Source organism: Ochotona princeps, chromosome 18 (assembly GCF_030435755.1).
Source record: "Ochotona princeps isolate mOchPri1 chromosome 18, mOchPri1.hap1, whole genome shotgun sequence".
Taxonomy (NCBI): Eukaryota; Metazoa; Chordata; class Mammalia; order Lagomorpha; family Ochotonidae; genus Ochotona; species Ochotona princeps.
The window spans coordinates 44,029,490-44,043,084 of record NC_080849.1 but is presented as its reverse complement, the minus strand read 5'-3'; the positions used below and the strand labels follow the sequence as shown (position 1 = coordinate 44,043,084).

Sequence of the window (13,595 nt, the reverse complement as noted above, 5' to 3'; positions counted from 1 at the left end):
TCTGGGCCCGGCGGCGTGGCCTAGCGGCTGGAGTCCTCGCCTTGAAAGCCCCGGGATCCCATATGGACGCCGGTTCTAATCCCGCTCCACTTCCCGTCCAGCTCCCTGCTTGTGGCCTGGGAAAGCAGTCGAGGACGGCCCAATGCATTGGGACCCTGCACCCACATAGGAGACCCGGAAGAGGTTCCAGGTTCCTGGCTTCGGATCGGCATGCACTGGCCCGTTGCGGCTCACTTGGGGAGTGAATCATCGGACGGAAGATCTTCCTCTCTGTCTCTCCTCCTCTGTGTATATCTGGCTGTAATAAAATGAATAAATCTTAAAAAAAAAAATGAAAAGATAGGTATTCTAAGTGAAAATACTACGGCATATCCATATCAAAGATAATTGTCACTAAAAGGAATGGTTGAAAAACTAATACACTCAAACCAAAAGCAGCTATGCTTTGGCATAACAGATATTTTAAAAAGTTATAAATTCATTACAAGTGTACAATGTATGTGGATAAATACTGGGAGAAAAGGCAGGACTCCTATCATTCGAGCAGGCACAGAGACATCTAAAAATAAAAAGCTGCAGGTGCCAGCTGAAAAAGCAAATGAACATGGGACAAACCGAACTTTCTTCAACATAAGCTAAGTTTCAATAATCCCTTTAAGAGCAGCAAAGATAAAAACCAGGTTTTAGAATTATACACATATGGGAGAACTAACAAGATACAAGTCTGGCACATTGGTATTATTTGCTCAGAAAATCAAAAATCAACTCTCTGAGCCTCTGTGTGATGCCAGGAAAACTGACAGGCATGTCTACGCAGAGCCATTAAAACATCTTGTCTTTGCAATTAAATTCTAGCTTGGGATAATTTACTACCCATCAACTACAAACCTTTCTCTCAACCTTAGCCTTTCATTTAATCACCTATTGCTGAACTCCTGTTTCCACATATCCTTCCAGAAGTATCCACCTATTTTTCCTAAGAATCCCATCCCCTGGACATGACTCATTTTGTTTCATTATTCCTCCAGTTATCTTTTCCCACTGTACACTCACAGGCTTTAGTCTCTGCTTCGACCCTGCCCTCTCTTCAGGACGCTTTTCATTAGCCAACAGAACAGAACAGGAAGAACTGCTATGTGCGCCACCATTTAGCTATTGGCCCCGCCTGCCCAAAGACACAGTAAAGTTACAGGTAGAACTTCCTCCACCAAGTCTGGTTCCAAACCTATGCTTTTAGTCACAAAGTCGGCTGGATGTATTGGTTTCTGGGGAGGCACAGCAACAGTTTCCCATGCTGGAGTGCCTGGTTTTGAGTCTTAACTCTGCTCCCAATTCCAGCTTCCTACTTACGTACATCCTGGGAGGTAGCAGGTGATGGTTCAAGCAGTGAGATCAAGTGCCTGCCACCCATCAGGGAGATGTGGCCTGAATTGGAGCTCTGGCTCTGGCCCAACCCAGGCCATGCAGGCTTCTGCAGGAGTGAACTGACTGACGGTGCTTCTGTCTCTCCTCTCAAATGCAATACTCATTAAGAAATTATACTTCACCTTATAAACCAATAGCATAATAATGAATAAACGAGTGTGTCACGGATAGTAAGGCAAACTCTGACAATCCTCCTCTTCTGCCTGATAGCACTGAGTTGCTGCTCTCTGGGATTAGGTTTCTTGATAAACCAAGATGCAGAGCCTGGAACCTAAGCAGAATGAGGCTTACACGAGGTTACACTGCGGCTTCTAACAGCTCTGCCAAAGCGCCAAGGACCTGCCACATCTAGCAGCCTCGGACATTCTCCGATTTGACTGTTGACAAACTCACTCTCAAAATTAACCTAATTTCACTAGGACTGTTTTTGAGGTTGTTTAACTTCCCACGCTGCTTTGTCTTCCCTCTGATCCTTGACCGTGTTTAGGTTTCAGGCCTCATGCTGTCTTTCCTCTCCCATTATCTTTGTCCTGCTCAGGATCTGCTTTCTCTTATAGTCGGATGATGCGGAATTCCTCGATACAAGGAACACCCTGAGTCCAAATCACTAAAATCCTGAGCTGGGCACACATACTGCCACTCTGGGCTGGTTTCATCAGAACTCTTCATCAGAACAGTTTGTTTCAACCAGGACTTTCACTGCAGAAACTGGCTTTTCAATCAAGCCCACTGTTTCAGCAGATGATTTCAGCTGTGTGTGTTAATCAGCCTAGCTACTAAGCAGAGGATTCTATTACTGAATTAAGATTTATTTCATTTAGGGTAGACTGTTCACTGTTGTTAATGAAGATGGTTCTCCGAGCAGTTACCCAAAAATAGGGGTAGAGCAGGAGATAATTTCAGGAGGATGTATTTTTTTTTCCTGGAGTGGAAACAATGTTTTTACTAATTCCTTTATGCTTTTTTCATAAAGCAGAAGTATTTCAGCATGGTGGCCATAGCTTGGAAAAAATACTTTGCTTCAACACTGTGTGAAATTAAGGCCAGGAAAAAGGCAAAGAATTAAGGCAGAGTCTAATCCTGAAGGGGGCAAGGACTAATCCTTTCATTCCTGCTCTATGCAGCTGGAGTTTCCAAATTCCAGGATGTGGCTGAGCCATCCGTCGGCCGTAAAGGCCTGCTTCCCCAAGGCATGTAGTATTTGTTGACTGAATGAGGTAATGGTTTTCTCTAAGGATAATTTAGTAACTTGAAGATATTAAAATTATTGCCAATTCCTCATCTTGGTAAATTAGTTATCGCTCTTTGAGACCAACTTTTTTTGTTTCATATCTTTTAGAACTCATGAGTCTTTGACAGTCCAATTTCTGAAGCCCGGAGGAAATATAACTATCTACCATTCCCAAATTAACTGCATTTCTGTAAACAGCAGAAGTTATTTTTAGGGCTGAAACAATGACCTCACTTTCCCTGGCATGTAGCCTCAGCTGTTTTGATTGTGGGTAGGTCAGGAATGTCCAAAATTCATAAATGACCTAAGGTGAATCTCTTTGTAAACAAGTATGATCTTTTAATAGGAAGTGTGGTATTAAAAAAAAGCTACTTAAATAAAAAAAAAAAACCTGCATTATATTTCCAACAGTTTGAATACAACACAAAATCTATCTTTTGGTACAAGCACTACACAGAAACTTTGGGGTTAAAACAGTTTTTAAGAGCAACTTAAGAGTAGATTATGAAGGCATTCCTGCTTTGGCAAACTCAGGAAGCTATTAATACTATCATGTATATGCAAATTCCACAGTAAATTCTTTCACAAACTGAAATGTAGGAAAGTGCTTAACACAGTTAAAACTGGATTTGCTTGGGACAGAGACGAGATAGGACTGTTAGGAAAACTGGAGGGCATATGGGAACATATTATTTCCTAGGATTTACCTCATCTACCATTCCTTGGAAAGATGCACCAAAACTAACAAAAGCCAATTATGACAAATAAATTTCAAACAAGTTGGTATTTTATCATAAAGTTTAATGATAGTTCAGAAAAAATTCAATTGATAACTTTCTCTGAAAAAATATATTGACTCTGTATAGGCTACAGTTATGGGGAAGAGGGCTGGTAAGTTAAATTACCCTATTATCTAATCTGAAAATGGAAAAAAAGTCCTATTTCCAGTCTGATTATAAAGATAACATGTGCCCAAAATGGCTGAGAATAAATACAGCAAGAAAGGCAAAGCTTTAAAGCTAAGGGCATGCAACAGGCTCTAAGCAAGAAGTCTCAGAAATACCCAAAGTGGCAACAAGGAACGCTTGGCTGCAGTATGGAGTTGTCTCAGTCGTCCTTGTCCTTCGCCCCGTGTTTCAGGATGCGCGTGAACTCGATGTAATTGAAATTCCCCTTCTTGTCGATGGGAGCTTCTCTGTAGAGCTCGTCCACTTCCTCGTCTGTAAAGCGGTCTCCCATGGTTGTCAGCAGCTCTCGCAGGTAGTCCTCCTGAATGGTGCCTAGTGAATAAAAAAGAGATCAGAATGCATACCACCTCGGAATTAATTACACCTATATTTCACTCAGCAAGTTCTATGTGTTAAAAAAAAAACTATCAATGGGCCTGGTGCAGTAGCCCAGTGGCTTAAGTCCTTGCCTTGCACACACTGGGATCCCATGTAGGTGCCAGTTTTTGCCCCAGCTGCTCCACTTCCCATCCAGCTCCCTGCTTGTGGCCTGGGAAAGCAGTGGAGGACGGCCCAAAGCCTTGGGAGCCTGCACCCGCGTGGGAGACCCGGAGGGGAGATCCTGGCTCCTGGCTTTGGATTTACTTGGCTCCTCTGTTGTGGCCTCTTGGGGAGTGAATCAACGGACGAAGATCTTCTTCTCTGTCTCTCCTCTTCTCTGTATGTCTGGCTTTCAGCAAAAATAAATCCTTAAAAAAAAAACCCTATCAGTACAAGTTTCTGCAACGGATGGTTAGACATGCTAAGACAGCCTCAGCAGAGGATACAAAATGCCCAGCTGGCGATTGGCCTTACTCTACTCCATCAGCCTAACCTAACCTCTACCTTCTTGTGACGGGGACTAAACCTACACCCAGAGATTTAGGAGCCCAAGTCTCAGGGTTCCTTAACATACGATCAATGGGCACAATTATTTTACAGGCAAACCTCAGTCACTGGCACGCTACAGTCAATACCACATCACCAATATTAATGAACTGCTCTCAAGGGGAAAACAAGCTGTGTGATTTCAGGCTTTTGTTTACTTCCAACTTTGGGCATCTTAAGCATCCCACCAGACATTTATGTTGACAACTCTAACATGTATGACAAGCAGACCCAGGCTCAGCTCTATCACGATGCTGTGCCAGGCAGCGGGAACGTGGTGGTGAGCCACAAGGTGCGCTTTCCCTTGGAACTTTGGGACCAGGTCCCTCGTAAAATCTGCCAGTGTAAGAGCCACCTAAAAGCATAAAAACAAAAAACCCTTGGGGAAGATACTGAGTCTGGCTCTAAAGACACCTGTGTCACATGGAGAAGGGTCTCTAAGTTAGAAATTCCAGCTTCCAGCTACTGCCTACCCAGATGGCAGCACAGAAAAGTTGAAGTAGTTGGATCACTGTCACCCACGTGGCAGACTTGGACTACGTTCGCAGACCTCAGCTTCGGCTCTAGCCTCAGCTGGCCTAGTCTGTGGCTGGACTTTGAGAAGTGAGCCGGCAGGTGGAAGTGCTATGTCTCTCAAGCAAAGCCAAACTAGGCACAGAAGCCCTAAAGCCAGCCCAGACTTACTGTCAGGTATTAATATTAAAAACGCCCCCAAGCTACTGGCAGCAACAAGCATGATGGAGAACCAGAGATAGTAAATGTTAATTCAACCAGAGAAATTTCAAATTCACACAATGAAAAATTAAATCTGATAATTTCTTGGTGAGATTAAACAAATGTGCGAGTGGGTTGGCACTGTGGCCCAACATGTTAAGCCATGACCTGCATTCCCTATCTGCACTGCCTTGGGTCTCAGCTGCTCCACTTCCAGTCTAGCTCCAGCTCCCTGCTGATGCAGCTGGGAGGGCAGTGGAGGATGCCCTAACTGCCTGGGCCCCAGAGGAAGCACCTAGCTCTTGGCTTCAGCTCGGCCCAGTCCCAGCCACTGTGACCATTTGGGAAGTGAAGCAGCAGATGGAAGATCTTTCTCACTTTCTCCACCACTCTTATAACTTTGCCTTTCAAATAAAAAATTACTTAATACCTAGTACACCGATAATCAATGAAGATACTTCCCACCCACCTACTGGGTTTCCTATATGGGGTCCTATTTGGGCCTTTCTTGCTGCTTCCCAGGGCCTACAGTAGCAGGAAACGAAGTCAGGAACTGGAGCCAGGAGAACCCAGACATTCAATGTGGGACCTAAGACTCTTACCTGATGTTTCTATTCCTAGGCCAAATGCTTGTTCCCTCAAAATAGAACTTAAAGATAAATTTAGGGAGCAGTGTTGTGGTGCAGCAGGCTAAGCCACTGTCTCTAAGGCCAGCATCTTATGAGTCCCAGTTCAGTGCTCGCTACCCCACTTGTGATGCAGCTCCCTGCTCATGTGATGGGGAGAGCGGCTGATGACTCACGTGCTTGGCCCTGCCACCCACCTGGGAGACATGCATGAAGTTCCAGGCTCCTGGTTTCTGCTGGCCCAGCCAGTCATTGAAGCAAATGACAAGTGAAGCAGGGGCTGGCATCCCACATGGCACCCGTTAGCGTCCTGCTGCTACATCTCCAATCGAGCTCCCTGCTTCGGCCTGAGGAAGTAGCAAAGGCTGGCCTGGAGCCCTGGGTCCCTGCATCCCTGGGAGATCTGGAGGAAGCCCTGGCTCCTGGCCTTGGACTGCACTGGTTCTGGCTACTGTCACCAAGGAGCAATCCAGTGGATGGAGGGTCTTTCTGTCTCTCCCTATCTCTGTAACTCTTTCAAGGAAAATAACTACATCTTCAAAATAACAACAAAAAAAAGTGACCCAGAGGGTGAGAGATCACTCTTCCTAATTCTGCCTTTTAAATAGATATGATTTTCCCCTTAAGCTTTACTTATTTTTACTGGAAAGGCAGATGTTACAGAAAGCTCTTCTGTCTGTCCACTGGTTCATTCCCCATAGAGCCCTGACGGCCAGAGCTGAGCTGACCCAAAGCCAGGAGCCAGGAGTTTCTCCCAGATCTGCCATGTGCCCAAGGACTTGGGCCATTCTCCACTGCTCTTCCAGGTCATAAGTAGAGAGCTGCATCAGAAGTGCAGCACCTGGGACACAAACCAGCACCCAAATGGGATGCTGGCACCACAGGCAGAGGACAAGCTCTCCATGCCACCACACTTGGCCCCAATATATAAAATTAAAAAAAAAATCATAAACAAGGTTTACTAATAGGTATGACCACTGAGATAAGTTTATGGATACAACATTTTGATTCGTTTTTCTTTTTCTTTTTTTAGTTTTATATTCCTCCATTAAAAAATGTTCACAGTAAAACATTCAAGCGATATGCAAGTATCTACAGGGAAAGTCAGTCAGTCTCCCCTGGCTTCTCCATCCCATCCCTTACAGAGCTAACTGCTAGAGCTGTGACTGTAAAAGCTGAGCGGGAAGCGGTGTGACACCAAGGCAGGGAGGAAGCGACAGCGGAAGTTTGCAAGTTCACGCACCGTGAGTCTAAGGAAGGTGAGATGACCCCAGACAGTGGTGGACTTCAGTCAGATGGGCTGTACTGCAGAGGGCCTTGAGAGCCACAGGGAGGGGACTGTCACCCCAGCAGACCCTGACAGCCACCAGTCTTTAAAACAGTCCATGAGATGGATGTCCACATTATGTGAGCGGGGAATCCCAGAAAACATTCCCTTTTGTATTATCCATGAACTACACCAGGCACTTCGTTGTGGGAGAACTGACTCTTGTCAGGCAGTATCCTAGGCACTTCACAGACTCCATCTCATTTCTTCCTTTATTCCATGAGGCAGGAAATGTTATTGCCAATCTTATGAATAACAAAGGCTTGGAGAAACAGCCTGCCCCAAATTACATGATATAAAGCTGAAGACAAAGTTTAAACCAGGTGGTCTCATTGCAGAGCTTAAGATCTGCTGGAATTATTTTAAAATAGAAATTAGATAGCAGACTTAAATCATTTCACAGCTAAGAGATTCCTGGTAAGCACATGAATGTGCTGGTACTTGACCCAGAAGGCTCTAATACACAATTTTCATTCAACACATATTGACTGACAGCCTAAGCTCCTGTGAAATTAACACTCTAGAGGAAGAGCAACACCAGTATCCCAAAAAGGCTCAAACACAATCTATTAACTTGGAAACCGCTAATATTTAAGAGCAGCGGCAAAAGTAAGTTATGAGCATAATCAAGGAGAGCCCTATCCAAAATAAATAAATAAATAAATAAAAGATGTAGTATAAACCCTGCAGTAATATCATATTTTAAGTTATTGTAACTAAAAGTTAAATCCCTTTGTAATGAAAGGCTACCCTGACTGACCTGTGGCTTCTTCATCGAAGCAGGCGAAGGCGTTGCGGATGACGTCCTCGGGGTCTGTGCCATTCAGCTTCTCCCCAAACATGGTGAGGAACATGGTGAAATTGATGGGGCCCGGCGCCTCGTTCATCATGGCATCCAGGTACTCATCCGTGGGGTTCTTCCCTGTAACAAGGCAGGAACAGGGCTAAGCACATGACAAAAACACACCAACTATTAAGTATGGAAAACATTTAGTAAAAGATTATCACACTTTGCTGTTTGTATTCAAGACAATGAATTAGGCTGGAGATTTGAATATTTCTTTCAGAAGCTCAGTGGTTTCTCTCTCTCTCTCTCTCTCACACACACATATATACACACAGCACCTGCAGGTGGTCCCAGTGGCAAACACCATTCCAGACTTTGACTCTTAGTATGCAAACTCATCAGGCCAGATTCACACAGCTGTAAGATTCACGACACAAACATGAAGAACATTATGGAAATCCGTCCTGATATGTTCCTATTAAAACTAAGCATTACCCAGCGAGGCAAGCATGTCGTGCAGGTCCTCTTTGTCGATGAAGCCGTCTCGATTCTGGTCGATCATGTTGAAGGCCTCTTTGAACTCCTGGATCTGTGACTGGTCAAACATGGCGAACACATTGGATGTCGCGCGCTGAGGGCGCTTCTTGGTGGTCTTGGTCTTGGCCCTTTTGCTCGACATGGTGGTGGTTAAATCCTAAGTAGAAAATACAAGAAAAAAGTTCAACATCTAATCAAAGTAACTACTTTGTAAACAATCAATCCTCCGGACAGGTTTAAATTGGAGAATGATGTCTCTTCCACAGAATAATGTCACTTGGTAAAAATCTTTCCACTGAACAAAACCACTATGCAAAGAAACAAAAGAGAAAAACAACTAGATTCCTGCTTTCAGTTCACTCATCTTCTATAAATAGCCCATCACTAACTTCACATTCCAAACTACAGCCCGCATCAACACAAAGCACACAGTAGATCAACAAGTTACATGTTCACAGTACTACTGCGCAGCCTGACACTGGATAACCAAGCGTACTGCTTCAGTAACAAAACACCAGAGTCAAGAATGGAAGCTGCCAGTTTTACACCTGAGCGTTACAGGCCTGCTGAGAAACACTAACTGGCGTGTTCTGTGGCTAACACAGAGGCAACAATGCCAGAAAGAGGATGGCCTGATGCAACAATTGCTACTCCCAAACAGCTTTCTTCGACTTTCAACTAACTTTCCTAATATGCTCTCTTCTGAGCTTCAGGTCACTCAAGGTACATATTTGCCGAAAGGCTAATGGCAAGGTATAGAAAATTGCAGTTTAACCTATAATTAAGTTTTACAGACACTGCACTCAATCCAAACACAAACCAGTTTCTTGCAAGAGAGCCACACTAAATCATTTGAAATAAGTAAGACCTCCAGACAGAAATCAAGGTACAAGTTTTAAAAGTGATCTAGTTTCTAAAACATTTTAGAAAGCTTCCAAGGTTATATAGAAATTACCTTTGTTTAAGTATCTAAGATCATCCCTGTAAAATTTAAGTTGAAAATAAAGTGAATGAAAGGCAATCTTTTCTCTCTCCATCTTTAGGCTATAAAAATCTGTTTGAAGCTTAAAATCCCCTAGTCAGATAATAAAATTCTACCGTACCATCCTTCAGAGCAGCAGTGGAGACGATGGTCTGTAAAAGCTCAGACCAGCAAGAGCACGCAGTTATAGCCTTCCAAGCTGGGCTAAAATGGGCTCCACTGATATCACTTCTTGACCAGGACAACAATTTTAAAGCTTACGTCCTAAAAACAACATCTAACTATGATGTGGCCAAACACCATGCCCTTGCTCTAAAAATAAATCTATGGACTGCAAAGAATGAACTACCTAGATCTTTGCACTCCAAAGGGAACCACAGAATGTTTCCTGTGAGTTTAAAAAGTTAACTTTTTACATTCTTTCCTTGAGTATACCACATCACTCAGGCTCAATTCAATTATGATAATAACATAAAAAGCACTGCCTTAAATTTTTGGAAAGTTATCTCTCTTCAGATTTTAGCAGGAAATTCCAAAGGGTAGCCACGAATTCCAGTTCATCTAATATAGCACGCTGGCAACACGCTGGAATGCTGCTGGAAAGATGCAGCTTCCACCACACAGCAGTTAGGCTGCGGCCTCCTCCTGAGACTTCCTAGTTTCCTGTAAGTATTTTTAGGGGGCTGCCTTCCATGACTTATTAAAGCCATTCCAGAACATGCATACTCATGCTAATGCTTGGGGGGGGCAGTAAATCCCATTCTCACCCAAACTATGTAGAGTTGCAGCTATTCCTCTCAAAGTGCTGTTGTGAAAAAACCCTCTAGGGCACTCAAGGGCTTGGGCTACATGCCTGAGACCCAATCAGGGGCACATATTTGCCAGTGCCTATCTCTTGAATATTTCAGACACCACAGGCCTTCGCAAGTGAAAGCATATCTTTAAAAACAGTCTGCTTTGAATGGCAACACTGCCTTCCCCTGATGATGGCAGAAATTTTTACAAAGACACTGATAATGAGAAGTCAACTGGATGACACACCGACTCTACATAGTCCCTGGTCACTAGAGGTCCTTTGAATACCGTTTAAAAATGTATAGTTTGGTCTGTAAAGCTTAACATTAAAAAAAAAAATTTCAACACACTAGAAGTTTTTCAAGGTTAAAGTTGTATTTTTTCCCAGAACCGACAATGGTCTCACATACTACTACCTTTCTTGAGCTCATTTGATACTCAATCTTATAACTTTACATACACAGGGATTAAATGTCATTACTGTTGAATGATAGTTAAAGTTAAGAAAAGTGAGGCATGTCTATTCTTCAAGACAAGTAAGGCTTAAAATATATGTGGGAGGTAACAATAAAGAAATGCAGTCATTGGTTAAACTTAAGAAATGAGTCCATAGCTTTCATTCCAAAGGTATGACTCGACAGCTAAAACAATGTGTGGCGATGACAAATAACTCATAAAGTGGCATATGATTTTCAAATAGCATGCAGAGATTTTCATGAGTTTAAGATTGAGAAAGGAGGAGACACTGAAATCCTATGAAGCATCATTTGGAAAGTAAGTACATGTTGTCTTTAGAACTAAGAGATCCGGCTTACTGTTGACAAATTAAGGTAGTTAATTTCATCCAGAATTGGCACTGTGGTATTGGGAAGTTGGTCTCCGGAGTCATCCCAGAGCCATTCCGCAGTGGACGCACAGCTTCACTGGCCCTGGAATAAGTGTGCCACAATGTGGGCGGAATGAACACAGGCAGGAGGATTCAGACCAGGATCACTCGGGGAAAGCCTGGTGTCTTCTTCACCACGACTGGTTTGCTATTTTGCTTTTCCCCCAACTGTTCATACAGCACAACTTCAAGACATGAACAGTTCTCACAGAAGTTTAACAAGGAGTAACATCAAACTGGAACTATTTCACTAATTGGGTAATCAGTTCACATTCTTTGTTTAGGATGTATGGGAAGGTGGTCAGGTAAGCACCTGAGATTTCTGAATTACAAGATCCTCAAAGTTGAGTCTTTAGTTTTGAAGGATCAGAGAAAAGCTCTGTGGTGTGAAGAGATACTTGGTGTGAAGAGATACTTGCGTTAAAACTGAGAGCAGAGAAACTTGCAAAACAGGCTTCCACAAAATATCTGAGGCCTTCCAAGGCAGTGAAGGAAAGGCAGTGAGGACTGGTAGGGCGGCCCAGTGCGCCCACGGGAACAAGCATAAACCAAGGGGGGCAGGGGAACACGGGGGCAGAGGATCTGTGATATTTTTTTTTCTTGATCTGATTCAATCACTAAGGGTTAAAACACAGGAGGGGGGTAAGGTAAGCCAAGGCAGATCCTTATCCTCCAAGACCATGGGCAGGCCAAGACTTCAGAGCCTCTAGGAACTCGCTGATTTTTAAAAAATCTATGAAGACCATAAAGATGCAAATAAGCCACAGGAACATACACTTTAGATTGCTTTAGTGAAAAATCCCAGAGTTTGACATTTGTAAAATGATAATAACTAGAAAACAGCTTTGAGGAAACAAATTAATACTATTCTAAGATATATTCTTTAATTAAAAACTCCCATTTTTCCAACATCAGCCTGTGACAGCACCTAGTATCTGGTCTGCTTTCCAAATGCAGAGCAATCTACCATTTCCATCAATTCATCCCCCCCTTTTTTTTCAAGCTAAGTAATTGTCCAGTACTAACAACAACGTTTCAAAAGCCATTTTCAGGTGGCTGCTTCCGGTCCAACTACACCAAGTTTTCATATCTTACTCAAACTTCCGGTTAGGGGTGGGAAGGCTTTTCTAACACGGCCACACCCTAAAGTTTTACCACTCAACAAAGGCAGCGAGCAGCCCCTACTGAAGACTGCCAAAACACCAAGTAAGAGCCGGAGGTTTTAAGAAACATTCGCCTTCCTCACGATTACCTATAAAACTTTCTAAGCACTTAAAAAGTATTCACATCTCATCTGAGCCACATATCCAGTTCTTCCAAGAACTGACCCGGGCTTTCCCACACAACACTGAGTTGCAAATCCACACCCGGTATCGCACACTCGCACACTAAGTACCAAACCTAGGTCCCTGTATGTATCACTTAGCGACTGCGGCTTGAGCCGGCTATTCCAACGAGGCGGTGGGCGCACTGCTGCACAAACTGCTGCCGCACAGGGGACACGAGGACACGCTTTTTGCCTCCCGGCCCCAAACACTCTAGAATCGGGCAAGTTCACGTTCAGAACTAAACATAGTCCCGGAGTCAACCCCGTGGCTCTCGGGTTTCGTGGGCTGGACAGCCGCCCGAGCTCGAGGCGCCGGCAGGAGCAGCCAGCCACACCGCCCGGGCGAGCCTCAGTGCGGGTACGTCCTCCCCAGCTGGCCCCTGCCTGGGCTCCGGCCGCTACACCTGCCCAGGAGTCCTTCTCGAACAGGACGCAGCCGCGCCCGCTACACCTGTCCAGGTGCCCTTCTCGAACAGGACGCTGCCGCCCCGCGGAGATGCGCCCCCGAGTGGGGCCACGCGCGCCCTCCAGCCGGCATCACTCACCCCGCACAGCCACGAGAACCAGAAAGCCTCGGTGAAGCCCTCGCCGCCGCTCCCGACACCTGTCCACCCACAGAGCGGCCAAACACCAACACTTCCGGCCTCCGCGGCACAGACCGGAAGGAAGCCCAGTCACCATTCGCCGGCCACAGAGTGGGGCTGGCTTCATGAAAGCGGGACAAAGAGGGGTGGCAGCCGGGAGGACGAGGGGGCGCAGGATCAGCCGAATGCGCGGGATGGAAGTCGTGAGCTGGCCACGTAGAACGTAGAGGATGCATTACGGGCTCATGGGGCCTCATAACTGAGTTTCTTGTGTTTTTATGGGAATTGGGCTTCTGGTGGAACTCTCCGTTCCCCCCTTTCCCGGTCCGCACATGGTTGCGTCTGTCTCGGCACATTCCAGGGCCCGGCGCGGGGCGGGGCGCGCGAACCCAAGGCCTTGTAGGGAAGTCGCCGAGCGGCCGGCGGGGCCCACGTGACCCGGGCGGGAGTGCGCCTGCGCGGGGCCGCCTCGCGGGATGTTCGAGAACCGGCTTGAGGGT

At 45.1% G+C, this 13,595-nt stretch overlaps 1 protein-coding gene across 2 annotated transcripts; it reads right to left on the bottom strand.

Annotated features, from left to right (window-relative positions):
- Nucleotides 1–3,440: 3,440 nt before the first annotated feature.
- Nucleotides 3,441–13,209, bottom strand: LOC101533077 (myosin regulatory light polypeptide 9). 2 transcript variants are annotated; one of them, XM_012931502.2, is made up of 4 exons: nucleotides 13,057–13,209; nucleotides 8,480–8,678; nucleotides 7,958–8,119; nucleotides 3,441–3,936 (listed from the first exon to the last, which is right to left on the bottom strand). In XM_012931502.2, exons 2-4 carry the CDS (start codon nucleotides 8,661–8,663, stop codon nucleotides 3,764–3,766), a joined length of 519 nt encoding a protein of 172 aa, XP_012786956.1. In that variant the 5' UTR covers nucleotides 8,664–8,678; nucleotides 13,057–13,209; the 3' UTR covers nucleotides 3,441–3,763. The 2 variants fall into 2 exon arrangements, with proteins under 2 accessions (XP_012786956.1, XP_004579677.2); XM_004579620.3 differs by lacking the exon at nucleotides 13,057–13,209 and adding an exon at nucleotides 9,625–9,649.
- Between the last annotated feature and the right edge of the window lie 386 nt (nucleotides 13,210–13,595).